Source organism: Pseudomassariella vexata, assembly GCF_002105095.1.
Source record: "Pseudomassariella vexata strain CBS 129021 chromosome Unknown BCR38scaffold_10, whole genome shotgun sequence".
NCBI lineage: Eukaryota > Fungi > Ascomycota > Sordariomycetes > Amphisphaeriales > Pseudomassariaceae > Pseudomassariella > Pseudomassariella vexata.
In genome coordinates, this window is record NW_024467965.1 from 245,472 (window position 1) to 272,283 (window position 26,812).

The 26,812-nt window shown below is 51.1% G+C and overlaps 8 protein-coding genes and 1 non-coding gene across 9 annotated transcripts; 6 read left to right on the plus strand and 3 right to left on the minus strand.

Annotated features, from left to right (window-relative positions):
- Positions 1 to 1,028: 1,028 nt before the first annotated feature.
- BCR38DRAFT_348608 (uncharacterized protein) lies at positions 1,029 to 3,258 on the plus strand (the record flags this gene model as incomplete). The annotated part of the gene is made up of 3 exons (XM_040856437.1): positions 1,029 to 2,423; positions 2,486 to 3,091; positions 3,169 to 3,258. 3 exons carry the CDS (start codon positions 1,029 to 1,031, stop codon positions 3,256 to 3,258), a joined length of 2,091 nt encoding a protein of 696 aa, XP_040713348.1.
- Positions 3,259 to 4,234: 976 nt separating this feature from the next.
- Positions 4,235 to 7,429, minus strand: BCR38DRAFT_348440 (uncharacterized protein; the record flags this gene model as incomplete). Its single annotated transcript, XM_040856420.1, has 2 exons — positions 4,235 to 5,203; positions 5,258 to 7,429. The coding sequence occupies 2 exons, from the start codon at positions 7,427 to 7,429 to the stop codon at positions 4,235 to 4,237; spliced, it is 3,141 nt and encodes a 1,046-aa protein (XP_040713349.1).
- Positions 7,430 to 8,065: 636 nt separating this feature from the next.
- BCR38DRAFT_476058 (VHS domain-containing protein) lies at positions 8,066 to 11,114 on the plus strand. The gene is made up of 4 exons (XM_040863026.1): positions 8,066 to 8,411; positions 8,467 to 8,599; positions 8,663 to 9,758; positions 9,809 to 11,114. The coding sequence occupies exons 1-4, from the start codon at positions 8,335 to 8,337 to the stop codon at positions 10,720 to 10,722; spliced, it is 2,220 nt and encodes a 739-aa protein (XP_040713350.1). The 5' UTR covers positions 8,066 to 8,334; the 3' UTR covers positions 10,723 to 11,114.
- A 280-nt stretch (positions 11,115 to 11,394) lies between these two features.
- On the plus strand, positions 11,395 to 14,242 carry BCR38DRAFT_439746 (elongation factor Tu GTP binding domain-containing protein). The gene is made up of 3 exons (XM_040860655.1): positions 11,395 to 11,524; positions 11,586 to 11,771; positions 12,649 to 14,242. The coding sequence occupies exons 1-3, from the start codon at positions 11,419 to 11,421 to the stop codon at positions 14,040 to 14,042; spliced, it is 1,686 nt and encodes a 561-aa protein (XP_040713351.1). The 5' UTR covers positions 11,395 to 11,418; the 3' UTR covers positions 14,043 to 14,242.
- A 989-nt stretch (positions 14,243 to 15,231) lies between these two features.
- Positions 15,232 to 17,428, plus strand: BCR38DRAFT_411160 (glucose-regulated protein; the record flags this gene model as incomplete). Its single annotated transcript, XM_040858544.1, has 4 exons — positions 15,232 to 15,369; positions 15,455 to 15,639; positions 15,699 to 17,187; positions 17,246 to 17,428. The coding sequence occupies 4 exons, from the start codon at positions 15,232 to 15,234 to the stop codon at positions 17,426 to 17,428; spliced, it is 1,995 nt and encodes a 664-aa protein (XP_040713352.1).
- Positions 17,429 to 18,057: 629 nt separating this feature from the next.
- On the plus strand, positions 18,058 to 18,160 carry BCR38DRAFT_t230. The gene has a single exon. It is a non-coding gene; the product is annotated as a tRNA-Thr (tRNA).
- Positions 18,161 to 20,361: 2,201 nt separating this feature from the next.
- On the plus strand, positions 20,362 to 21,331 carry BCR38DRAFT_348277 (GDSL-like Lipase/Acylhydrolase; the record flags this gene model as incomplete). Its single annotated transcript, XM_040856408.1, has 2 exons — positions 20,362 to 20,946; positions 21,014 to 21,331. 2 exons carry the CDS (start codon positions 20,362 to 20,364, stop codon positions 21,329 to 21,331), a joined length of 903 nt encoding a protein of 300 aa, XP_040713353.1.
- Positions 21,278 to 23,642, minus strand: BCR38DRAFT_30883 (major facilitator superfamily domain-containing protein). Its single transcript, XM_040854637.1, has 5 exons — positions 23,185 to 23,642; positions 23,016 to 23,117; positions 22,774 to 22,960; positions 22,589 to 22,723; positions 21,278 to 22,535 (listed from the first exon to the last, which is right to left on the minus strand). Exons 1-5 carry the CDS (start codon positions 23,344 to 23,346, stop codon positions 21,589 to 21,591), a joined length of 1,533 nt encoding a protein of 510 aa, XP_040713354.1. The 5' UTR covers positions 23,347 to 23,642; the 3' UTR covers positions 21,278 to 21,588.
- Positions 23,643 to 24,819: 1,177 nt separating this feature from the next.
- Positions 24,820 to 26,375, minus strand: BCR38DRAFT_494371 (PLC-like phosphodiesterase; the record flags this gene model as incomplete). The annotated part of the gene is made up of 4 exons (XM_040864723.1): positions 24,820 to 25,236; positions 25,297 to 25,556; positions 25,767 to 25,811; positions 25,865 to 26,375. 4 exons carry the CDS (start codon positions 26,373 to 26,375, stop codon positions 25,174 to 25,176), a joined length of 879 nt encoding a protein of 292 aa, XP_040713355.1. The 3' UTR covers positions 24,820 to 25,173.
- Between the last annotated feature and the right edge of the window lie 437 nt (positions 26,376 to 26,812).

Genomic DNA, 26,812 nt, shown 5'->3' on the forward strand with positions numbered 1-26,812 from the left:
TCTCAAGCCTGGATATCTTGTTCTAGTTTTGAAAAGGGACACAAAGCATTATAGAAAAGCTGTCAGGACTAATGCTCATAGCAACTTGGTCCAGTGCACAAGCTCAAGCCGCAGTACATTAACTACTTACGATCCCCTTGATGATCGTTTTTCCTATATTAGATTGGATTCAATTGGCAATATTGAAATGATTATCCAGGATGCGTACTTGAGGAGTTTGTTTTATGGTAAAGTGGATATACGTTATGAGCTGGGGAGAGGCAGACATATTTACAAGTACTTACTTATGTGGAATGAAGCGAGGTGAGTAGATAGTGGTGCAAGATATGAGCAACTTGGGATCCCACGCCGCACGCGAATGGTCAAAAGTCTCTATAATCACACATAGTTACACTTAAATCGTGTCTTTAGCAATAGGGACATTGTTGACCGCCACGCAGAGCGCAGCCTCGGTTCAACTGCCAGAGGTTTCCCCCGGCTCCCAACACGTGAGAGTGGCTGACGTTCAACTGTGACGCAAGCAGCAAAAATTGTATTGTCTGCAGCGTCGTGTCCGTATGCCATAGCCACGCACACTTCAACACAAATGGCCTATTATGTTGTTGGGAAACGTGTTGGAGTTCAAGCAGTCAGAAATTGGAGGAAACTGCACGTTCCAGGATACCCGCATTCCCCAAAACGTCAAGGTCAGCTGGAAAGAAGCTGGCCTGCGTCCATCAGCAACCAACATGACGTCGTCAGTACTTAGATATGCCTTGCGCTCAACCGACTGTTACAAGTTTGTTAATTAAGCCACCTGCTTCCGCCATGCTCAACGAATCATTTATGTGTCTCCTAACCCCATCGATTTCTTCAAATCAAGCTGCGAGAGACCACACGGCAGTGCCCCTCTGACATCATCCAACAGCAGCTTCCGAAGCTCCGCCATTGTGGATCAACTCCAGCGCTCGCGCGTGTCGAGCTATTTCATCTTTGTGATCCCAGGCGTCTTGTTGTTTATCAGCATCATCCTCACCAAATTTGACAACATGTTGCTACCGTCGCAGTACGAAGGCATCGTGCCACTGCACATGGTGCAAAACCCGCCCTTCTCCGTACAAGCCCCAGGAGAGCTGGCAAAGCCGGGCGAGACAGCCCCCTATCGACACTTCAAGGCCAAGGATGGCCTGATAGACCGACCTGAATCGAACGCTAGCACCATCTTCGAGCTCCTCAAGGACAGCGCAGTGAAATACGCAGACAAAAACGTCATGGGCAGTCGCAAGCTCATCAAAACTCACTCCGAGGTCAAGAAGGTGCCCAAAGTCGTCGACGGCGTCACAAAAGAGGTGGACAAGGAATGGACCTACTTTGAGCTCTCAGGCTATTCCTTCACAACATACGCCGAGTACGAGAAGAGGGTTCTGCAGGTTGGGGCCGGCCTGAGGAAACTCGGCTTGGAAGCCGGCGACAAGGTGCACATATTCGCGTCAACTAGCCCCAACTGGTTCTGCATGTCACACGCATGTTCGTCGCAGTCTATGACCATCGCGACAGCCTACGATACCCTCGGTCCAGATGGAGTCGAGCACTCACTTGTTCAGACCAAGGCCAAGGCCATGTACACCGACCCGCATCTGCTGAAGACGGCAGCAGGTCCTCTCCAGGCGGCTGAGCATGTGAGATATGTCATCTACAACGACGCAACCAACGTGCCTATCAAAGATGAAGAGCTTGACTTGTTCAAGCAGAACCATCCCCATCTTAAGGTCCTCTCATGTTCCGAGCTCCGAGAACTTGGTGAAGCAAACCCAGTTGCCCCTGTCCCGCCTAAGCCGACGGATCTCTACTGCATTATGTACACTTCGGGTTCTACTGGACCCCCCAAGGGTGTGCCCATGTCACACGAGGGCATCGTAGCTGGTATTACTGGTCTATACTCCATCATGGCCGAAGTCGTGTCGCATCGTGATTCGGTGCTGGCATACCTTCCACTGGCCCACATCTTCGAACTCTGTGTCGAGAACCTCGTCATCCTCGTCGGTGGTACCCTCGGCTATGGCTCACCGCGCACCTTGTCTGATTCAAGTATGCGCCATTGTGCCGGTGATATACGTGAGCTGCGGCCCACCGTCATGGTTGGAGTTCCCCAAATTTGGGAGACAATCAAGAAGGGTGTGGAAGCCCGCGTCAATTCATCCCCTGCTATCATGAAAGCTCTCTTCTGGGGCGCCTACAACGTGAAATCCGCCCTTGTTTCCAACGGTCTCCCTTGCGCCTCCATATTCGATGGCGTCGTGTTTGGCAAGGTGCGGGAGATGACAGGTGGCCGATTACGCTTCATCTTCAATGGTGCCAGTGGAATTTCAGACTCTACTCGGCATTTCATGTCTATGGTTGTCGCTCCGATGATTTCCGGGTACGGCCTCACTGAAACTTGCGCGGTAGGCCACTTCTCCCATCGTTTCCTCTCTTGTAGAAGCAATTACTGATAGCGGAATCTCAGAATGGTGCCCTGGGATGCCCATTGCAGTGGACACCAGATGCCATCGGACCTGTGCCAGCCAGTGTAGAGCTCAAACTAGTATCGCTTCCCGAACTCAACTACAGCACGGATGCCACACCTCCCCAAGGCGAGATTCTGCTTCGTGGCAAGCCTGTACTGAAAGAGTATTACGAAAATCCCGAAGAGACGGCCAATGCCATCACCTCAGACGGTTGGTTCAAGACCGGCGACATTGGAGAGATGAACAGCGTCGGACATATTAAGGTGATTGATCGTGTCAAAAACTTGATAAAAATGCAAGGCGGCGAGTACATCGCGCTTGAGAAGGTGGAGTCGGTGTACCGTGGCTGCCAATATGTCCACAACATCATGGTTCATGGTGACAGCAGCCATCCGCGGGCGATCGCTATTGTGAGCCCCAATGAGAAGACTGTATCTGGACTGGCCAAGAGTTTAGGCGTCGAACAGAGCCATATGTATCACGATAAGAAGGTCAGCAATGCCGTACTGAAGGAGCTTGTCTCAGTGGGCAAACAAGGTAGTCTCGGTGGCCTCGAGACGGTCACCGGCGTTGTTCTGGTGGATGGTGAATGGACTCCTGCAAATGTGAGTATTTGCTTGCCTGTTCTTCAAACGGACAAATCAGCAATGGAGATATACAAATTACTAACCCGCCATCTTAGGGTTTGGTCACTGCGACCCACAAGGTTAACCGAAGGGCACTGAAGGCGAAGTACAGCAAGGAGATCGAACAGGCCTTTGAGGGCTCGTGAATTGTTTACTCTTACCGGATACCCTGGTTTGTTGGCAGAACCACGGCTGGATGCATGGCGTAAAGCGGGATTTCAGGCGGAAGCGGGAGTTCGGAAAGTTCGGTCGGTCCGCTTGGAGTATTCTTTGAAGTATTGTTAGACAGTATCGATTTTGGTAATCGACATTTGTAAGGTGCATTTCCGCCAGTGTCCTAAAGAAACTGTATGAGTTGGTGCTGTGATAGTAGACACCCTTTGGGTGAAAGTGCTGACTAAAGGTTGAGAAAAAGCCTAGGTACATTTCATGTATGACCTGTGAGTTTCTCTAGTGGTATATGTTTCTTTCTACACGGTAGTGAGCTGTAACACAAACGTCTGTAGATTGGACGTTATTTAACCATTGAGCTTCTACAAGATCTCCTCATTATTTCATATCCTGGTGGAGGACCATGCTGTTTATTGCCTGGTGTGTGTGGCGTGTTAAGAAGTTATATGCTCTTTAGAAATGGCTGTGGGGAACACATTTTCACCCAGAAGCTTTTTGGTCATAGCTTCTTATACACTAACTACTATATTGTTTGCACCTATGTAGCATTAGGCTGATGGAATTCACTTCGCAGGATATTTGTGGGCTAATATATTAGCTTTCTTTTCTTTCTCCATAAAATGATACTGTCAGGTTTGGCCCGACGTCTGATGGATGAGCTGTTCCTCCCAAGCCCCCTTATCCGATGATTCAAATCCAACGCCCCGTCGATAAATGCTGCCATTCCCGGCCCGAAATAAGGGATCTACCGTTCGTGTGCTCGAGGAACCTTGCACCCGAGTTCCTGCATGCTATGCGCCGTTGATGATGCCCATGGCCTTCCTTCCTCTCAACTCATCCTCATGGGCGTCTCGGTTCAGCAGCCGGACTCCATCAGCTTGGATATACCTCCCCCAAATCACAAACCCACTATGATCCCCACTGTTGTTCGATCTAAAATCGAGTCCCTGCTCACTTCTTCTGTGTGTAGGCCAATTTCAAGTCCGCATCCTTCCGCTTGTAAAACAACATATACGGCGTCATACCTCGTTGGTTATTCGGCGTGGTGTTATTTGTCCACAGCTCTCGAACATCTGATGAGACCTCACTTACGTATTGGTCGTTGCAGAACCACCATTTGTCACTGTCTCCTTCTCGGACATACGATGTATAGTGCCCAGAGTTCGGGTTAGACCCTGCGTGACAGATCACCGCGTAGAGCTTGTAGCGATAACCGGTGCCGAATCCATCTATCTTGTCCGCCTCTTCTCGGAATGACGATGCTTGGTCAACCGCCAACTCGGACAAATCCATATCGTTTATGGGAAACGTGATATTACGTTCCGTTTTCCGAGATGTTCCGTCAAGGGATTGGAAACGCTTCAGTTGGATGTAAAGAAGCGGAGCGTGTCGTGCGAATCTGCTCCTTTTCTCTTTCTTCTTGTTTGAGCACAGGCTGCAATTGTGGTCGACCATTTCGACCTTTGGAAATTCTATTGGCAAGAGATCTGTCATGAAATCAAGGGTCCCGGTAGGTTTCTTTGATGTATCAGCCGTAATCATCAGATGGCCGTGGGAAACCACGTCCTCGGTGGCGTCTCCGGCCTTCCTACATTGCGTGCATCGAAACTTGGCGATAACGTTGGACGTCCAATAATGCTGGATAATCGAGTCATTCGCAGAGCACTCCATCTTCCACGACTCGACAGCAAGGTCTAAAGACGTCATTGCAGGCAATCTTGGGTCGCCTTGTAGCGCATCGCGCGGCTTTTGCGCATTTCCATGGCTTGTTTGTCCTTGCTTGAGGTTAGTTTCCTTCCCCAATTGTTCAAAAATGAAGAGCCAGAATTCCGCGGCATCATGTTGCTGGTTATCTCCGAAACGGAAGTGCGCCGAGAATCCACCCAGCGTGTAGCCTGTGTGGATCGATTTACAGTAGTTCTGTTGGATTGTTAGAAGCAGGTATCCATCGGCATGCCCTTAAAAGCAGCTTACCAGAAGCGTCGCGGCTTTCAATGTGTCCAGCTCCCTTCTGCCCAGCCACTGGATCAAATTCCCCAAGATCTTGGACATTAGTTGCGGGTCCTTTTTATCGCCCGAGAGGTACTTTGTGGGCCAGTTTGGTTGCGTCATCTCAAACGCAAAACCAGGAGATGCCAGAATTGCTTGAATCGTTGAATTGGCGTAACAATGCATGCCGGGGTTGGCCAGCCCTGTGGGGGGACGGGAAGAGTCAGAACCTGCTATTTGTGCTGATTTGGCATACATAAAGTCAGGAGCAGGTTCCCTGCTTGACAGACCACTATAACTAGTGCGTGGAAGGGCGGGCGCCGGGCGGGCAGGCGGCGCTGGTGGTAGCTCGGGTTGAAAGAATGCATTGTCTTCAAGGACTCTACTGAGCTTCGGCATACGTGGACTATCCGGGGACGTCATCGACTCTTGGATCTCCGACGCCGAAGGGTAACGGCGGAGGAAGTCCTCGGTTGATCTGACGAACTCTCGTGGGGAATTGACGGCTGCTTCTTCCTCCCTGATCGATTCTTCAAACATCTTGATTTCTTCTGGTCGCAGAGACTTTGTCTGGGTTTTGGCCCTGCGCCTGTTGTCTAGCCACGGCCGGGCAAGCCCGTTGATACGCTGGGGCCGAGATTGTCCATCCCTGACAGCCACGGCTGTTTGGGATTCTTGCAGTGAATGCGGCCCAAAAACATCAACCCAGGATTCTAACCCGCCAGCAAGCAGCTTCGGTGGGTTACTTAATTCCGCATCATAGTTGAAGGTGACAAGAGCTTGGTACAGCGCGAAAAGGGTGTTTTCTTGGGGACGCTGGGAGCCTCGAGATGGTGTTGAGATGCTATCCTGATCATAGAAGACTAAAAGGTCGCACTTCCCGCGATTTCGGAAAGCCTGGAGTTCTTCATCCGGGGCAATGTTCATGCTCTCTTCGATCTCCTCGGCGGTGATATTCTCGCGAGCCAGTACGGCAGGCTCGACGCATATGGTGGCTTGGGACATGATGTGTCCTTCGTCAAAATCTTCCCGACTGCGTACGTCAATGATTAATAGACGAACGGCAGCTGCCCCCTGTTGCATGTATTCCTGAAGCTGCTGGGGGGTTATGGAGTCTCCATCAGGTATGTGAATGCGCGGAGAACGTGGCCACGGTGAAGAGCCATTGCCAAAGGATTGAGCGGTGACGAATTGCTCAACGCCGGTGGGCCGGGAAGCCCCGTCCATGGAATTCCTGGCAGAAGAACAAGAGGCAGAGACAATCGAGTTCGTCCGGCTGAACATGCCGCGCGGGGTGCTCGAAGGGAGGTTTGCAACCTCGCTGGTGACGGTACCCCTGGCGGGACTGTAGATTGCATCAGGTAGCTTCGGCATGGTCGGCACGGAGCTATCGACAGTAGGACGGCTTCGGGCTTGAGTTCGCATATCTCGGGGCCCCGCAGGTTTCGGCACTGTGGCCGTTGAGCTTGTCGATTCCTGAGCTCGCAGCTTAGCAAACCGATTTGCCAAATCCAGAGCGACCTGGTTGGTGTTTGGCTTTATGGTGTTGCCATGAAGCGCGTGCGGTTTGGGTTGGACTGCTGGCTTTGGCGTATGGTTCGTACCGTTTGCCCTTTCATTACCATTTGAGTGCGTCTGTTGCATTCCATTGCCTTTTGTCGCGTTAGATTCACTCGTCGTCTCTGAATTGAGACGATGAGGTGATGCCGATGGCGCACTTGGCAGGTACAGAGGAGCGTACTCGGCCGACCTCTTGGACAGCACTCCGCTTTTCCTGTTGTCCTCCTTGATGTCCTCCTTTACTTTGTCGAATAAGGCTCCGTTGGTAGTGATCTTCAGCTTGAGGGCATTGTACTGCTGGCCTAAATCGCCTCGGTCGGTCTTTAGCGATGGATAATCTTTGTGCTTCGGAATTTTATCGACAGCAATGGTAAAAGCCTTGATATACTCCTGCAGGGCCGAGTCGGGACGGCGAAAGTCTTTGAAGGTGATGGCTTGGTTCATGTGACGGTTACCCAACTCGAGCACCTTCCGCAGCGGCGTGTGGGGGTCGAGGTCGACGGAGACGGAGGTCAAGTCATCGATGTGCGGGAAAGGCGCCTTTCGACCGGCCGCGCCTGCGGTAGAGGTCGGGAAGCCATTGGCAACTGGGGCCATGGGCGCGGCGGTCGTGGTAGATATCGGATGTGCAACGGAACTCATATCTTAGCCGGTTGGGTACCGACTGTCGTGCTATGACCGGTCTGGCCTGTTGGTCGCAAGTTCCGATGGCAGCGGCACAAGGGTTGGTGGCTTTTCTAGAAGCAGAGGGCCGCAGGCGGGGACGCTAAGTATCAGTATCGCCGTGGTCGTGAAGTCGGGCATTGGAATGAGACAGCATTCTCTGAACGAGACACTAGGAGCGGCTGCGAGCGACTATGAGTGGCCTTATTCTCCGCCTATGTGGAAATGTGTTAGTCACTCAAGGAATGTAAGGCCGCGAGCGGATCGAGTTAACTGATGTAGTGATTGTTTCGAAGCCTCTTTCCTCAGCAGATTGCGGAAGCCATCGAAGCACAGCAAATGGTGTTGCAGCTGCAAGTGGACGGTTGACGTTGTCTGCCGTCTGATGCCGTTGCGTCAATCAGTTCTCGGTTGCGCAGCCTTGCCGCCAACGAGGCGTTACCTAGTTGTCTATTTGGCCATTAAAATCATAGAAGTTGATTGGGCTCTCAGCGGTATCCCCAGGTACTTAAGTGGCACTTGCACTAATAACAAAATTGCCTATCAGCTCGAGGTATTGCTCCACACATGGATGCACTAAACTTACATGCTTAGAGCTTCATCGATTGCGGCTGCCTGTGCAACTCTAGTCTAGAACTGCCGCGCAACCCATCGTCACGACTTAAGGTTCTACTCACAACATCATCAAAACCACTTGGCTGCAGCGCGTTGAAAATATCAGTAGACTCCCATCATCCACAACGAGCGCATCTCGAGTGCACCTTTTCCGAGCAGACCGATACCGAAAACGATCGCCACGACGCACTCTGGGCCCCTCCAGCAACTTCAAAAGCTTCAAAATGATGGGCGGTTGGTGGACGAGCTCGGCCAACAGCGCCCTTGATGAGCAGATTGACAAGGCGACTGGCAGCAGCTTGTAGGGCTATTGTAACGCTTTGATTCGATAGTTGACACTAACGCTGGCGCTTCAGAGAGGACATCCCGCTGAACCTGGAGATTTCTGATGTCATAAGATCCAAGACGGTGCAGCCCAAGGAGGCCATGCGCTCCTTGAAGCGCCGCATCGGCAACAAGAACCCAAACACACAGCTCAGCGCCCTAAATGTGCGACATGCCCCTCACCGCAAGTTGCGCTCTCGCCGAGATGATGACTAACAAGCTGGCCAGTTGACGGATACATGTGTTAAGAATGGCGGCTCCCATTTCCTCGTGGAAATCGCTTCGCGCGAGTTCATGGACAACCTCGTTTCGCTTCTTCACGCGGTAGGCCCAGCGGCTGTCAACCCCGAAGTGCGTGGCAAGATCCTCGAGCTTATCCAGTCCTGGGCTGCTGCAACTGAGAACCGCTACGAACTCAAGTACATCGACGAGACTTATAAGTCGCTGCAAAAAGAAGGATACCAGTTCCCCCCAAGAGTCACCGTGGCTAGCAGCATGATTGACAGTAGCGCCCCTCCTGAATGGATCGACTCCGATGTCTGCATGCGGTGCCGGACGTCGTTCACTTTCACAAACCGTAAACACCACTGCCGCAACTGCGGGAACTGTTTCGACCAACAGTGCTCCACCAATACGCTTCCTCTGCCTCACTTGGGCATTATGCAACCCGTCCGAGTTGATGATGGATGCTATGCGAAGCTAACAGACAAAGTATCCAAGAGCTTAGTCGATGGCCTCGAGCATATCAAACATACTAGGACGGAGCCTTCACCGACGAGCTCTTCGTTTCCCCACAAGAACCGGAGTACGTCAGCCATGCAGCCTCGTAATGCGCGCGTCGATGATGCTTTTGATGAGGATCTTAAGAAGGCCCTGGCCATGAGCCTGGAAGAGGTACAGAGCCATTCGACGGGCCGAGGCTACGTTCCCAATACCACCAATGCACCTGCAAAGACCAATGGCCACTCACCATCAAAGGTCAAGGCTGCTGAAGAAGAGGATGACGACCTTAAGGCCGCGATTGCCGCGTCGCTTGCGGACATGGAGGAGCAAAAAAAGCAGCATGCCGCAGCTCTCAAGGAGCAAACGAGCAGTAGCCAGCCAACCTCTACCGCTACTCCGTTTGTCTTTCCCAAGAACGACTACGAACTTTCTCCCGTCGAGGCCGAGAATATCAATCTCTTCGCGACTCTAGTTGATCGCCTTCAATCGCAGCCCCCTGGCACAATTCTACGAGAACCGCAGATCCAAGAGCTCTACGACTCGATCGGTACTTTACGACCTAAATTAGCGCGGACGTATGGAGAGACAATGAGCAAGCACGGTACGGTCCTTACGACTGATTCCAACGCCTCCCTGCTGACATAATTTTAGATACGCTACTAGATTTGCACGCCAAGTTGTCGACTGTGGTTCGGTACTATGACCGCATGTTGGAAGAGAGACTATCGAAAACGTATAGTCAACACAGCCTTGGCGGCTATAATCTCCCGCCCTCACGCCAACCTGATGCTCCATACCCTTCGATGCACCCAGCTGCACCCAGCAATTCTGGCCCAGCAGAGAGTTTCTATACGGGAGAACAGCAGACGGATTACAGCAGGGGGCCGCCTACGCATAGCTATCCACAACAACACGTACAGACACCGCAGCCGCAGTTCGTCAACTACGACAAGCGCGCATCTATCTCTGCGCCGCAGCCGAGTCCATACCCTCAACAGCATGTTCAGAGAACCGAAAGCTGGCAGAACCAAATTCCTTCTGCACCAGCACCATACCCCGGCCCTGGGTATGCTCCCAGTGAACCTACACCTCAAACTAGTCACGCACCACACGCGCCGTCCCAACCACAGCTCAATAGAGCGCCAGAGGCGGGAAGTGCGCCACCGGCAGACCCAGGTGCTGGTTTCTATTACAACAATACACAACAAACCACGGGCCGACAGACCCCCAGCGTAGCTGCTGAGCCTGTCGCATCGCCGTATCCCAACTTACAACAACAGCAGCAGCAGCAGATGAACTACCACAGGCAATCTGTGCCTCCGACACCTGCTTCAGTGCTGGTGCAGCCCTCCCAAACCCCACAGCAGTATCATGGGGCGGGCCCTGTGCCCCAGCAACAACAGGCGTATTGGCAACAGCCCCAGCAGGATGCTGCAGGGTCAGGCCCCCAAGCTTATCCATCGGCGAATGCTGGCTACCCCGGGTTCACGCAGGAGTCATTTCCCTCAGCTCCACAACATGCGCCACAGCAGCCAGTTGTTGAAGAGAGTTTGATTGACCTTTGAAGTATGTTAAGTAGCAAGTTTGGCGTTGAAGGTCGGGTCATCCATGATAGGCGCACATCAGGGTCGCTGTTTGAATCAACATTGGCTCACATCGAGATTGGCAGTCAGTCAATGAACTCTGTAGGCTGGTGTCCGCGGTCTTTCGTGGTGCTGAGTTGGATTAGCGCAGACATGGCCTTATACCCGCCCATGTATCATTCTGTGGCAGGACGATGCCCAATACCACAGTTAAGTAAGGGTTTGGTAGAACGACCAGCTTCACAGTTCCTCCGAGTGCTAGGAGTGTTGAGTATCTTCTCTGTTGAATGTGTCGGTTGTGGTAATATAAGTTATGCGAGCCTTTAACCAAATATTGTCCATGAGGCGTTCTACTATTTAAGAATTATTGGGAACTCGAGCACGGCTTCGAATCCGGGGTTAAAATGGAGTGTACAAAGTCTCCAAATCCCATCTACTTTGAAACATCCTAGCCAAGGCGGGTGATAGTGGACCCCTTGTCTCCGACCGGGCACTGATAGATAGGTAAGTACGTCATCATTGGATCATTTATCCCAGTCGACCTCCAGGACCCATCAAGTCGCGAAGAACAAAAGCTGTGCTTGCCCCGCCATCAACAACCCCGCCAACCGTCAAGTATCACTTCTGGAGGCTTTTTTTTTTTTTTTTTGTTGCCAACGCTCCATTTCGCCAGCCGATATGTCTCGACACCAGGCGTACCGTAACTACGATTACGAGAACGATCTTGAGGAGTACGATGGCGGTAACTACTCAGACGAAGAAGAATTGAGTCCCGAGGATGAAGGTTCGTAATGTGGTCTAAAGAGGTTTGTTCGGTGACTCGACATTTCGCTAACCTCTAACAGCGCAGATGAAAGCCGCAACAGCCGAAGTGTCTACCGCACTCGGAAACGAAGCGCACAAAGTCTCAACAGCCCAGATCCAGCAGTCCCTCTGGCACACCTATTACGATGTCGATAAAACCGTTGCTTACCTGCTGAATAAATTCATTGCGCCCCCCACGACGAAGCCGCCCAAGAACAAGGAAGCAGGTCAGTTTTATTTTGTTGTCGAACCCTACATGTAACTTGTGTATGGCGAAGTCGTCAGAGGAGCAGACCCATGGAGCACAGAGCATATGCTATCTGATTGCCCATATTCAGGTGTGTTTACACGCTTATCATGTCCAACCGTCCTACCTGGCTCAGCTGACGACTGTGGTAGAAATGACGCGTCATGTGCATCAGCGATACTTCACTTTCGCCACCTTTTTCCACGACATGCCGTGGATGAATGTCCCAAAAGACCGGCAGACTAATTTTATTGAGCCGCTATACCCGCGTGGCGGCCTGCTGGGAGGATCTGGTACCCCTGCCAAAATGTCGAAACTTCAGCAACTGGCTCTGGCGCGCAAGAAGAAGGCCGATGAACAGAAGTCCGAGGAGCATGAGAAAGACTTCACGAAAACGACGCAGCAAATGCGCCAGTTGTCCGTCACTCAGCACGATCAACGCACAAATGTCCAGCCGGAAATAGGACGAGGAGCGCCCACACGACCACTGGAATCTCATACTTCTCCGGAAATTCGAAAAAGGAAGACCAGTGTTTTAGTCCAAGTGGACGGCCCACCTTTCTCTGTCCTGAGGTCTGGGGATGCATCGCCATCTAGTTCCACGGAGGAACCTCAGTTATCTGAGCCAGCTGCGCCGTCCCCTTTCGCGCAAGCTCTCCTAGGATCTGCTCCAAATTCGTATATTCCTCTTTCAAGAAGCTCTTATACACTCCCGTACATGGCCTTCACATCATCGGTAAATGAAGCCTTTTCAGAGCCGAGTCCGGATGATGTGGTGCTCGCAGCACAGTCCAAAGGTTCGCTCTTCGGAGCTAAGTAGGCAGAACAGTGAACAGTGTACTAACTAAGTCACCTAGCGAGTAACAAGAAACTTGCGAGTTCAACAAAGAAGAAGGGCGGATCCGACGAAAAAACAGATCAAGCTGCAGACGGTGTGAAAGCCCTCAAGATCAACGACACACCCTTGCCGAAGAGCAAAAACTTGGACGTTCTGAGTGAATTCGAAAAAAGCAAGAGCAAGAAGAGTGCGAGTTTTGTTGTTGTTGGTCATGTCGACGCAGGGAAGAGTACTTTAATGGGCAGATTACTGTTGGACCTGAATTTCGTTGACCAAAGGACGATCGAAAGATATCGTAAAGAGGCTGAGAGTATGGGGAAGTCGTCTTTCGCACTCGCATGGGTCTTGGACCAAAGAACAGAAGAGCGATCCCGAGGAATCACAATCGATATTGCAACAAATAAGTTTGAGACGGCTACGACATCATTTACCATACTCGATGCACCTGGCCATCGGGACTTCATACCCAACATGATTGCAGGAGCAAGTCAAGCTGATTTCGCCATTTTGGTAGTGGATGCCGCTACAGGTGCCTTTGAATCAGGGCTCAAAGGCCAAACCCGTGAACACGCACTTCTCATCCGAAGCATGGGCGTTTCGAGGGTCCTGGTTGCTGTGAACAAGCTTGACACCGTCGGGTGGTCTCAAGAACGGTTCGACGAAATAGAGCAACAAGTCTCTGGGTTTCTGTCCGCGACGGGCTTTCAATTAACAAATGTCAGCTTCGTACCGGTGTCTGGCCTTCTTGGTGACAACCTAGTCAACAGGTCTCAAGACCCAGCTGCAAGCTGGTTCACTGGCGAGACGTTAGTGAAGGAGCTGGAGAATTCGGAGCCAATGGTACGTGCGTTGGACAAGCCGCTACGCATGACAATATCCGAGGTTTTCAGATCAACACAGAGTCCGCTTACGATTTCGGGGAGGATCGATGCCGGATCTTTGCAAGCAGGAGATGCGCTCCTCATTCAGCCCAGTGGGGAAAAAGCGTATATCAAATCTCTTGAACTGGACTCAGAACCGGTCGACTGGGCAGTTGCAGGCCAGAATGTCGTCATCCATTTGAGCAACATCGATCCTATACATGTGCGAGTCGGCGACATCGTGTGTGATCCCAAATCACCAATCGGCTGTATCGATACATTTACAGTCAAGGTATTGGCGTTCGATATTTTGATGCCAGGACAAGTAGATGTGCATCGAGGGAGATTGCACGCTTCCGGGCAGATCATGGAAATGCCAGCACTTCTGGACAAGGTCAAGGGCACGGTAGTGAAGAAGAACCCCAAGATCGTCAAACCGGCCAGTGTGGCTAGAATTAGGATCAAGATGGGCAGTAAGGTGCCACTAGAGGCTGGGCAGAGGGTCGTACTTAGAAGCAATGGGGAGACTATAGCTGCTGGCTTGCTAGAATGATTCACAGACAACGGTTGACGACGGATTCGGTTTGAACGTTTGATGGAACCTTGGCCGTGGTCGCTAGGTAGTTGGAATGGAAGTGAGACGGCGCCCTTTTCATGCCATGTTCCAGCGCATCAATAAGATCATGAAATAGCTGTCAAAGTGTGAATATAAGATAAGGATATGCCACAAAACGAGGCTCATAAATGTTGGAGTGGAATCAAGAGGTACTTGATCTGCCAATGCCACCAAGACGACGACATTTTAAGCTATTGGGGAATTTCGGCCGCACTATATTTAGATTCTACCCCTGGAAAGCCAGATCTAACTTTCCTGCTTGCAATCCTGAATGATGCCGGCCCATCGGTGCCGACATCAAGAGCCGTTTCCCAAGCTGGTTTGGTTACTTGATTACAAGAGAAGTAGCCTCAAGTCGTGTCACGGAAACTGCAGGTCTTGAGACATAATTCTGGATCACGACACTTGTCCCTACTATTTGTGGTTGGGCATGTGGTCACAAGCAAGGGTCGCCCCGCGTCTGAGCAGAAGTCACTTTTAAGGTTGTGAAGACAGATATTTGACAAAACCCACATAGAAACAACATGAAGTGTTAAAGAAAGATGGATAACAACAGCTAGTAAACCCAGATTAATATCAATTTCAAACTTGTTGAACCGAAGGCAGAATCGGATTTGACAGATGATCTAATGTAATGCCTGAGCCCTGGATCTGTCCTCTTCGCAGGTTTTCTTATAAGTGGCAATGGCTAGTTGTTGCAAGCTGGCAATTGCAGGGCTGATCGGCTGGCTGGAGTGAGCAAATAGGGGACCATGGTATTCGCATGGTAGCTTCTAGAGTGAATACAGCGGCGCAGTACGGCGTGAATACTTCCATTAGGGACCCAATCATGGTCCGTGCACTCTATTGTGGACACATCTCTAAAGGACAGCTATTCAAAAGAAGGCTTGATTGTCCGCCAACCGTCACGTACTTAAGAAATCTCTAGAAGCGCCCACTCGACTTCTTCTTCTCCCCATCTTCAACTGCACCTTTCTTTTGTGGTGACAGCTTGACACAGAACAAAGCTTCACGGCGCGTGATCACCGGCGTTTATCCTCATTCCGCGACTTCTTTCGCATAGCCACATTTAACACCCCACCTATCGCTACTTCGATCGTTGGCGATTTCGCACAACGCTTTCGCCATGTCGAGAAGCTCTCAGAGCTCCTGGGCCTTGGGCCTGGGCCTGATCGCATGGATCTGCCTTCTTTTCTCGCCGCTTGCCTTTGTCCAGACTGTGCAAGCTTCTGATCCCTCGGAATACGGCACCGTCATTGGTATTGTAAGTTGCTCTACCCGCGACTAGCTTACACCACTCTAGCATACCCACACGGCGTCCCAAAGGTTGCTGACTCGAGATCAAATAGGATTTGGGTACCACATACTCTTGTGTCGGTGTGATGCAGAATGGCAAGGTCGAGATTCTCGTCAATGACCAAGGAAACCGAATTACCCCATCATATGTCGCATACACTGATGAAGAGCGACTGGTTGGAGATGCCGCCAAGCAACAAGCTGCTAGCAACCCGTACAACACCATTTACGATGTCAAGTTAGTTCTTACCCGTCATTGCTCCGTCGCAGACATGTTGCTAACAACTTCTCTTATAGGCGGTTCATTGGCCGCAAGTTCGACGACAAGGATGTCCAGACAGATCTCAAGCATTTCCCTTACAAGGTTTCCAAGAAGGATGGCAAGCCCGTGGTTCAAGTTGAGGTTGCCGGGTCTGAGAAGACTTTTACTCCTGAAGAAGTCTCAGCCGTTATTCTTAGCAAGATGAAGGAGGTTGCCGAGTCCTACTTGGGCAAGAAGGTCACCCACGCCGTCGTCACCGTCCCTGCCTATTTCAATGACAACCAGAGACAGGCTACCAAGGATGCTGGCACCATCGCCGGTCTTAACGTCCTCCGTATTGTCAACGAGCCCACGGCGGCTGCCATTGCCTACGGTCTGGACAAGACCGGTGGTGAGCGCCATATCATTGTCTACGATCTTGGTGGTGGTACTTTCGATGTGTCCCTTCTGTCTATCGAGGATGGTGTATTCGAGGTCCTGGCAACTGCTGGTGACACCCATCTCGGTGGTGAGGATTTTGACCAGCGCATCATCAACCACCTGGCCAAGTCGTACAACAAGAAGAACAGTGTTGACATCACCAAGGATGCTAAGGCCATGGGTAAACTGAAGCGCGAGGCCGAAAAGGCCAAGCGAACCCTCTCTTCGCAGATGTCCACCCGCATCGAAATCGAGGCCTTCTGGGAGGGCAAGGACTTTTCCGAGACCCTTACCCGGGCCAAGTTTGAGGAGCTCAACATTGATCTTTTCAAGCGCACCCTGAAGCCTGTTAAGCAGGTTCTCGATGACGCCAAGCTCAAGAAGGACGAGATTGATGATATCGTCTTGGTCGGTGGCTCTACTCGTATCCCCAAGGTTCAGGCTCTTCTGGAGGAGTTCTTCAGTGGTAAGAAGGCCAGCAAGGGTATCAACCCTGACGAGGCTGTCGCATTCGGTGCCGCTGTTCAGGCTGGTGTTCTTGCTGGTGAGGAGGGTACTGGCGACGTCGTCCTGATGGATGTCAACCCGTTGACCCTCGGTATCGAGACCACTGGTGGAGTTATGACCAAGCTCATCAACCGCAACACTCCCATTCCCACGCGTAAGAGCCAGATCTTCTCTACCGCTGCCGATAACCAGCCCGTCGTCTTGATCCAGGTCTACGAGGGTGAGCGCACCATGACCAAGGACAACAACCTGCTTGGCAAGTTCGAGCTTACTGGCATTCCTCCGGCACCCCGTGGGCAGCCTCAAATCGAAGTCTCGTTCGAGCTGGATGCCAACGGCATTCTCAAGGTCTCGGCCCACGACAAGGGAACCGGCAAGAAGGAAGAGATCACCATCACCAACGACAAGGGTCGCCTTACTCAGGAAGAGATTGACCGCATGGTTACCGAAGCCGAGAAGTACGCTGAGGAGGACAAGGCTACTCGTGAGCGCATTGAGGCCCGTAACGGTCTCGAGAACTACGCCTTCAGCTTGAAGAACCAGGTCAACGACGAGGAGGGTCTTGGTGGCAAGATTGACGACGAGGACAAGGAGAGCGTAAGTGAAACCACAACTACCCGAGAAAAGTTGGACCCCGCGCTAACTCTTTTCACAGATTCTGGATGCTGTCAAGGAGGCCACCGACTGGTTGGAGGAGAACGGTTCTACTGCAGCCGCAGAGGACTTCGAAGAGCAGAAGGAGAAGCTCTCAAATGTAGCATATCCAATCACATCCAAGCTGTACAGCGGAGGTGCTGGCGGCGAGGATGATGAGCCCGTTGACCACGATGAGTTGTAGATGGAGAGCCGTGATATTGCATTCCTAGGTTTCATTCTATAGCATACCTCTGGACCAAAAAAATAAAGAAAGTTAATAGCAGATGACTTGTAATTGGATAGCCTACCGTGAAATTCTGTTTTACGGCATCTTCACTCCAACGGCCGGAGATAGAACCAGAATTCCTGTGGCCGATGACCATATCATAAAAACATTCGGGGAGACAAGATATTTGCACAAGAACTCCCTGGGACTCAGTTGGTGACGGTGATTCTCCATTATTCACAGTGCGATGGGTGTGGGAAGCTTAGGGCCAAAACCTGGAGGATGTTACCTATATATCCGTGAGATCGTGGACCGTCGGCCACATAAGCTACACAAAAGCAAGATCTTGCATGCACACCAACAAGGAACTATAGTTGTTTTTAGAAATGCTATGTGTATCCTTTGTTTTCAATACGCCTCCGGGATCTGAACCAAGCTGTTGCACCGCACCAAACTTGGTCTCAGTAAATAAAGGTCGACAGCTATGGCATACAGTCAGCCACCCCACACCGGTACAGATAAATTAGCCAACTAGTATGTGAAAGTCAACTTCACTAATACGCAATGAAATAGCTAACCCATCAACTCATAAATTATATATACCAGTCGGCTGGTGTAGTTGGTCACTTCGCTGGTAGATAAGTCCCGATTTGAGCCTCGCCCACTTGGGTTGGTGACGAGTCGCGGGTTCGAATCCCGCAGCTGACACACAAGGGGGTTTAGTCAACCCTTACGGCGCGCTGCCCACCTTGTTGACTTCGCCTACCTAGCGATAATAGGGAGATTGGTGCAGTTTAGGATTACGAGCATCCTAGCCAGTCGACCGTCAAGCACTACGTCGGCGGAATATAACTCGACAGCCGGTCCAGAATTCGAATCGTTAATCCGACCCCTTATCGGACCTCGCCTATCCGATAACGCTCGTCGGCGAACCCGTCCCCTCACGATAGAAGGCGCGCAGCACGCCCCCTCGCCGCGATTCTTGCGAGCGTCTAGACCACGTTACGGTCTATCCACTTGAGCGTATGGTTGAGATGTATACGCTCGACGAGAACCCCAATTAGCAGATACTACGACTTGTCGCGACAAAAAAATAGTCGAGCATCTTCTGCACATCAGCAGCATCCCACCCCTGAGGACGAATTTAAGTGCCACATTACCACGCTTATCGGTAGTTCAGGCAGGGGTTGTAGCACAGACTTAGGGAGGGACAGGAGGTTTAGTAGTCGTTTGGCTACAAGTTTACCTGTATAACCGCCCGACGCGGCTTAAGGGCCCGCTATATCATCTATAGCCCCTTAAGGGAGTACTTGTAGAGGTACCGAGGGTTAACACCTACGGCGTATTTAATATTATTTTTATATATACCATTACATATCAAATTGACTGAAGATTCTGATTATCTAGTTGTCTAGATGTGCAGGGGTTCGGACGGCTCTTCCAGCGCAAGTGACCATCGTGCGCGGCAAGTCGATTTCAGCCCCTCACATAGTGTCTGATGTATATCGACTTGGGCATCGTCGCCATGGCATCGCCGATTTCATGAATCGCGCATTCGGATTTTTCAACCTTCTTAAGCTTCTAAGGGCGTATACGTTCGTTCTCTGCTTCCAGAGGTAGCACGGCTACTTTACATTAATAACTGCTCTAACTTATGATTTAATACCTTAGCTATCTTACGAAATATTACCTTAGTCGCCGGTGACTTTCTAAGTACCATGTGTATAATCGGACAGCCATTAATTAATGTACGGACTCACTATAATCTGTGAGCTTCTAATCACCAGAATAGTGCATTGGAGAGGATTGTACTTATCACAGTCTATCGACCGGTATGTAGCCTCTGCAATGCCTTTGGTTAAGATTCTCACAGAAGATTCTTGATAATCTACACCACAGTGGAGCTCTCACGAATAATTAGTCCGGGAGGATTAAAACATAGAGTGAGGGATCTATCTTACTATACCTGAAGCTCTTCTTCAGTCCTCTTTATACATTTATTGTCGTATAATAGGCGAGGCTACTTGTGAGTATATCGCTCTTAACTCTTGCAGCATATTAGTTTCTTATATACCTTTATAGTTGCCATAGAGCTTCTGTCGGGTTCCGAGTATTAGGAGCTGTATTGGTGTTACGAAGGTGTGTGAGGGGCTAATCTAAGTTAGCCCCGAGTCGCTAAATACTATAATCCGTGCCTGCCTGCCTCATAACCCTCCATATATGAGGTCAGAGACTCAGTGCGATCTTATTACAGATGACGGAAGTTCAGGTACCGGGCGGCAGTTAATAAACGAAGCTGGAGTTGGAAAGAACACGAGGTCTCATTTCCCCGCATGTACGAAATATGGACCTTCATCTTTTGCTGCGTGGTCTTCGAGAAATCCGGGTAATAAACGTGGAGAAAGGGCGCTTCTTGCTTACTCTGTCAGAATGAGGAAGCTCGGTTGGATGACCGGTGTGCTCCGTCTGCATATAATAAGTCTTTGGGAGAAAATGCGACTCATTGAAGTACAATATAACACGATGTAACCACGCTATGGCAATCTAAGTTTTTGGGTGCTGAGGAGGTAATATGGGCGATATATTGCTGTGCCGTTTCTTGAGTGATGGAGAGGATCGGTAGTAGATCCACGCGGTTGCTGGGGCTCCGTGACGGGCCGAGGATTTGATTTTGGAAGTAACCCATGAATGTGATGAGAGGGGGGGAGATATATATATGTCTAGATGATGGTCGTTTTTCTACTGCAATAAAGTTAGTTTAGCTGCATCGAGGGTTCATTTTCCATTAGTCCTTGATCGAATTGCTTATTTTGGCGTCAATCGTCTTTACTTTTATACAGCGGCAGCGTCCACTCAGCTATACCCAAACTCTGTATACTACCAAAATGCTCCCCCTGCTCTCAAATTACATGGTCCTCCCCCTCCTATCCCTCGCCTCCCTAGCCACCTCCAACTCTCTCCCTATCACGGGCGCAGACTTTGACCTGAACGACCTCGTCTCCCGCGCGGCCACCAACATCTACCTAGCGGGCGACAGCACCATGTCCTCCTACAGTAGCGGCGCCATCCAAGGCTGGGGGCAATACGTGCAATACTCCTTTCCTTCCTCGACCTACAAGGTCCAAAACAAAGCCATTGGCGGCCGCTCCGCCCGAAGCTTCACACGCGAGTCGCGGTTCCAAGCCATCGCCGACTCCGTCGTCCCAGGGGACTGGGTTATCATAGAGTTCGGACACAATGACGGCGGCAGCTTGGGATCGGGTACCGACAACGGGCGGACTGACTGTTTTGGCGACGGGGAGCAGACGTGCGCAACTACGTACGACAACGTGGCGGAGACTGTGCATACGTTTCCGTGGTACTTGAAGGCGGCGGCGAAGTTGTATCTAGCCAAGGGGGCGAAAGTGGTGTTGAGCACGGCGACGCCTAATAATGTTTGGGAGAGTGGGAGGTGGAGTTGGGGGCCGGATCGGTTTTATTACTATAATTGGCATGTTGCTCTCGTCACGTCTTGAAATGAAATTTTATTGACAGTCCATGGACAGGCTCGCTGCACAACAGCTAGGCGGCCCTGAGGCAGGCGTCTACTTTGTCCCTCACGGCGAATACGCTGCGCAGGCTATGAATAATCTGGGTGCCTCTGTCGTCAACGCCAACTACCCCAACGACCACACACACACAGCCCCGTACCTCGCGGATATCATGGCTGGGTCGTTTGTACTCGGCTTGAAGTGTGGGACGAGTGACCTGGGTGCTGCAGTGCTCAACTCAACTAGTTCGTTGACGAGCACAGTTCTGGGGCCATGTATTTCGCACAACAATACTTTGAATGCCTTGGGGAGGCGAGAAGCTTGGGGTTGGGGTGAGGTAGTGTCATGATTTAAGTGGAACAAGTTCGCTGCTGTGATAAGGGGCAAAGGCAGAGAAAGGAGGCGGCGCTGGGCGTGAGAGGGGATGAGCGATAAGACTTGTACATAGCCAGGAGTTCTCGTACGTACATCTGAAAGTATGTGCGTAGCATAGTTTGTGTGAATATTGAGCGTACTATACTACATCACTATCCAACTTCAGGGGTATCATGTCCGCATTCTTTCCAACAGATCAAGTTGACACTAGACTTGAAGTGCTTGTGCATCTCAGTTGAGCGTCTTGACAGGGGTTGACCTCTCCTCCACGACGGCAGGCACTCCATTCTCGATATTGCTAAGTACCTCTCCTTTTCGCAAGCCAAGTTGGCGGATGTCCCAGCCGTTGCTCTCGAGGAACTCGCGGAATTGGATGTCCTCCTTCGTGATGGTGTCCTGGCCAATATGGGGAAGGCAGAACAGCACCAGGGCGGCAGAGAGAATGCACAGGCAGGAAGAAACATAGAAAGGATACTGCACCGAGGCGATACCATCACCACCTGCCGCCATGATGTACGGGAAGACCCAGGTTCCGACGAATGCGCCAATCTTGCCGATGGCCGCCGCGATGCCGTAGTACTGTCCGCGAACCCCCGTGGCGCAGGTTTTGGAGGCAAGGAGACCAATGTTGTTGCCGGGTCCCAGCTCGCCGAATGATAGGAAAATGCCGTAGACGACAGCGAACGCACCCACGACACTAGGCTGCGAAAGTTTGGCATAACATCCTGCCATGATGAATCCCGTGATGGACTGGAGGGTAACACCTAGGGCGAGCGCGTAACGCGGGCCGATCTTGTCACTGAGTGGCGCACCGAGCATCGTTCCTGGAAGGTAAAAGATGTTGATGACCGTATTCCAACCGAACACTGTCGTTAGGGGAGCTTGCTCATCGCCGTAGATGTTGGCCAGGATGGTGGAGGAGTAAAGGCCGAAGGAGTACACCGAGAAGTCGTAGAGGAACCATACCAGGCTGACGATGAAGAGTCGGAACCCGTAGTATCGAAGCACGAGGCCGTAGGGGGTTTTGGCATACTTCATCGAGTTGCGGCTGAACTCTTCGGGTTCTTTGAGCTTTAGGCGCAGAACGAATAGGATCAAGGGAAACACGACACCAATGCCGAGACTGGTACGCCAGATGGTGCTATAGTACATGTTCTTTGCCGCGGCGGCAACAACATCTGTTTACTATTAGCAAGGGTTTCATATTGCGAGTAGCCTGGGTCGCACGTACACGGTACAAAGGCCCCAATGACGAAACCCCAGTCAATCATGGAGTTGGTGAACAAGATGAACCACATGTTGCGAGTTCCGCTCTTCAGTTCACCCGACGATTCGGCGCAAGCGACACTGCCTGCTGGATATTCGCCTGTGCATGTCATCAGCCTTGTTTTTCACGATTTGCGCGGGGCACCACACCTCCAATGCCAATTCCCACGAAGAATCGCCAGGCAGCCAGAATATTGAACATGCCAACTGGCTCGCCGTGCCAGTACGAGCCAGCTGCCAGGGCGGTGAAGATGATCAAAATGATGGTAGACAGTAAAAGCGAGTTCGTTCGAGACCATCTATCAGCGAGATAACCGAAGACGAGCTGCCCAACGACCTGGGACCGTGTAAGTTCTCATGCTGAGGAACTAAGTAGCGCGAAGTTGACTTACAGTACCAGCAAAAGCGATATCCGACACGTACGTTTTGGCGTTGGAGTTGCTGTAAGTGTCGCCATATTCATAGAGGAGCACGGTTGACACAGAGCCAATGACCTAGCGAGGGCACCGAGTTAGTTGTTGGAGTGTAGACAAGCAGAAATTGAGGATTGTAGTTACGCACATTGTTGATGTAGCCGTCAGAAAAGAGGCCAGCACCGCAAGCCAGAACAGGCCAAATAGCTTGCCAGAAAGGCTTCTGGTCAATCGCGGGCGCTGCCTCGATGTTGGTATCCTGAGCAACGGGCTCCTCCTCCTCCTCCTCCTTCTTCTTGCGCCCAAACATTACGGCAGGTATGCGCTATTCAATCGCGAGGATAGGTATCGTCGGCAAAAACAAGGATTAAGAAATTGAGGACATTTAGCAAAAGCGGCAGAGATAGGAGATGATAAGGAGTCTGCTTCTTCTGGGAAGCTTTAGGTAAAACCTAAGCATGAGAAGGTGTATGAAAGCCAGGTACGACAAAAGGTTTAGTAGACCAAGAGGCGTGAACAAACAAAACAACGACCAAAGAGAAGCGATAAATAGCATGCAGGCGGCGCCGGGCAGCCTTAAGAAGGCCACGACCAGTAGAAAAGCGAACCATGTGTTTTGGATGGCATCCTTGCAACGGTTACAAGGCTAGCTCTGCGGCAGGAAGCTGTAGATATCGCGTCCTCGGTAGCTATGCAGAGTCAGGTGCTATCTAGATTCTAGCCCTGCACCTCGGCCGCACCTTGCTGCAACCAGGTGCATGTTCCGGGCTTATTGGCATCTTGTAAGGGTCTCATCTTGTAAGGGTGTCAAATAGAAGCTGCTGATTGCTTACCGTTTATTCCTTGTTCCCCAAAGTAGCTGTCGGCGATATGGGCAGTGAACGATAACTGCTGCTCCACCATAATACGCTTGGGGGTATACGACCGCTGGCTGGTGGGTGCGCGTAGATAGGCACGCGCGAGCTCGAGCAATAAAATGGAGGGACCTATCATGAATTGCTCAGCTCCCCCGTGCCAAGCTAGGTTGGTTTGGCAAAAATGCTTGTAAATGCTTGTTCTATCTAGTGCGAGCAGCGGGCTATTGGTCCAAGCCTTCGCTGTGACTGGCTTGCTGACGTCGTTTGACGGCAAAACCGAAGCTTGGGCTAGGGCCGAAAGAAGCGCCACGGTTACTACCTCACGGCGTGCTTGGAAGATTGGCTGCAGCAATCAACAGCGCAATCCTCGAGAGTGCATGTGCCTTACCAATGTTGAGAGCAACAGAGGACTTTCCGAGGACTTTCCAGGTGTCTGGCTCAAGAGAAGATGAGCGGTGGCAGGGGGCCTCCTGGCTTACGTGGGTTTGGGACGAGAGATGATTCGAGAATCAAATGTACTATAGTGCATAGAACAGATGCTAAGAAACATTCGAGTTGTCCAATTGACAATGGGGAATATGAAGGCTGTCGGAGTTGCAACGTCAGGGCCGAGTCTGAATCAGTGATGGTATCATCTTGGATCGGGCATCCCGACTTTCGACTTCAGTACCTTTCCGCTCTAGAGGTAACCTGTAGCATCACAGCGTGATGCTTCAGAGCTCTCTTCTAGGCCTCACTGTAGTGATAGTGAGGCTGGTGGTGTAATATTTGCGCTTGTACCCTGGTTGCTGAAAGTGAGGAATTTCAATGTTGGCTTGAGTGACATGGAAACCAGCATTCTCAAAACCCTCACACTCCCCGCTGGTTCCACTGAAAACGTCCCCTGGGGGATGGGGCAAAGGAGGGGTTCACAGTTTGAAGGTTCGAAAGCATACCACTGAACGCGGGACAATAAGGCACGTGTAGCGTTTCTATTACATAAATCCTCCCCAGTTGTAATTCTAATGGAATCCACTCGATTCTGAACCTTGTCACGGTATTTTGGTCGGGGTTGCAATACTCGGTCTGTTCATACGCTGAATGGAGGCTGTTTTGAGCCCTGATCACTTGCTGGGGAATTGATCTTGCGTACACGGCCGAATGACGTGGAATCGATTGTTTAGAGGACAACAATACCATGCCACCCAACTCCTCAGTCACACAGACCAGGCGTCTATGTTCACAGATGATCTGATGGTACTATTTGAACCACACGATTCCGTGATGCGCGATGATATAACTCAAGAGACACCATTCAGCTCATTCTGCACCGCAATCGCATCACCCACGCTGATCCAGTCGAGCTGATTGTCTCGTTAACGTACGCTTCCTCAAGTGACATTTCTCAGATAAGTACTACTCACAATGATGAAATTGGGGTTCCGTCTATATAGGCCAGCGCAAAGATTCGCCTGCGCTAGGATCGACGAGGCCGAGTTGGTTGTAGCGGCTGCTGCGGCGTTCGGAATGTCGATGCCGAAAATCTCAGTGTCAAGATAGTGGTTGACGAGGTACATGCGACCACTGGCAGATGCCCCGGACGGTCGGTCGATGCTGCATTGCGGGAAGGAGGCATCTGTTGTGCTATTGTGAGATGAGATCAGTGGTGAGTTCACAACAGATGCTGGAGACCCGTTGAGAAGTCGGCACTGGCCAGACCCATTGGTTGCAGAGGCTCAAGACGAAATCCTCGAAATTACGCTACACCACGGGCTGACCAGAAACTGGGACACGTACTCGTAGGGTATCTCACTATTTCCGTCAGTCAGTTTCATTTATCACGTCTAAATGGTATTTACGATCAACAAAGCCAGCACTTACAAGATATACGAACTGAACTCGTCTAGGATATAGCTTACTGCGTCATCTGCTGGATAATCTGAAGAGAGTGTCAGCATTCAGACCAGACCACTTTAGATGCTTTGAACAAACCCATGAAGACAACTAGTCTCGTCCCAGCACTAATGAGCTCTCCCAAAGTCGGCCACTCAGCCAAAGCAAGATTGCTGCCCGGAGAATAAGCATATGAATCAATCCCAGCAGCCTCAAAGACCCCTGCAAAGTCGGCTCCAGCGATGCCATCCCCATTCGTCAACAGCAGTGTCACCACCTCGTCCGCATTGCTGTCCAAGAAGGTCTTGACCATCACTAGGTAGCCCTCCAAAGATCCGGCATCTTCTTCCAGGCACGACGTATGACAGAGCTCGACCGTCCCATCCTTATCGTGTGTTTGTGCTTGCAGGAATCGTACGCCCTGGCTTAGTTGATCTGCGACAGAGGTAAATTGGTTGTCGACAGGCAGGTAGCCCACGAAAGCACTGTTATGAGACCCGACAAAGGTGATGTTGCTGTATTGCCTGTCGCAGAGCTCGTCATGTCCGTTACAGGTCGCCGCGGTGGTGAACTGGGTAAGCAGGCCAAGTATGGTGATGAGAGACCGCATCTTAGTTGATGTTCGAGGATAAGTCTCAGGTTCATTGCCAAGGACCAAGTCGTTGCATGGCTGGGCCTGCGAGTCTATTTATTCATTCTGGGATTGTTGAACATTGTAGGACAACCTGGCATCGTATAACTCTTATTGGAGGACATACTGCAATTGCTATTAACCATGCTCGCCGTTCCATGACATGCGTGCCGGCGCAGACACATATGGCTGGTCCGTCTTGGCAGGATCTCCGTTGACTAGGAAGACGACCTGATGGAATCCAGTTGCCTCATTGGACGAATCGTTCATGCGAAGGCCGAAGTGTTTCCAGAAGGGGCCTATAAGTCCGGGCCGATCCAACCTCAGTGATGGGGGTTGGTATGCCTACCAGCCTGCGCCAGTCATTCCGACTCTCACCAAATCAGTCGGTACATCCACACCTTCATCGTTATGCT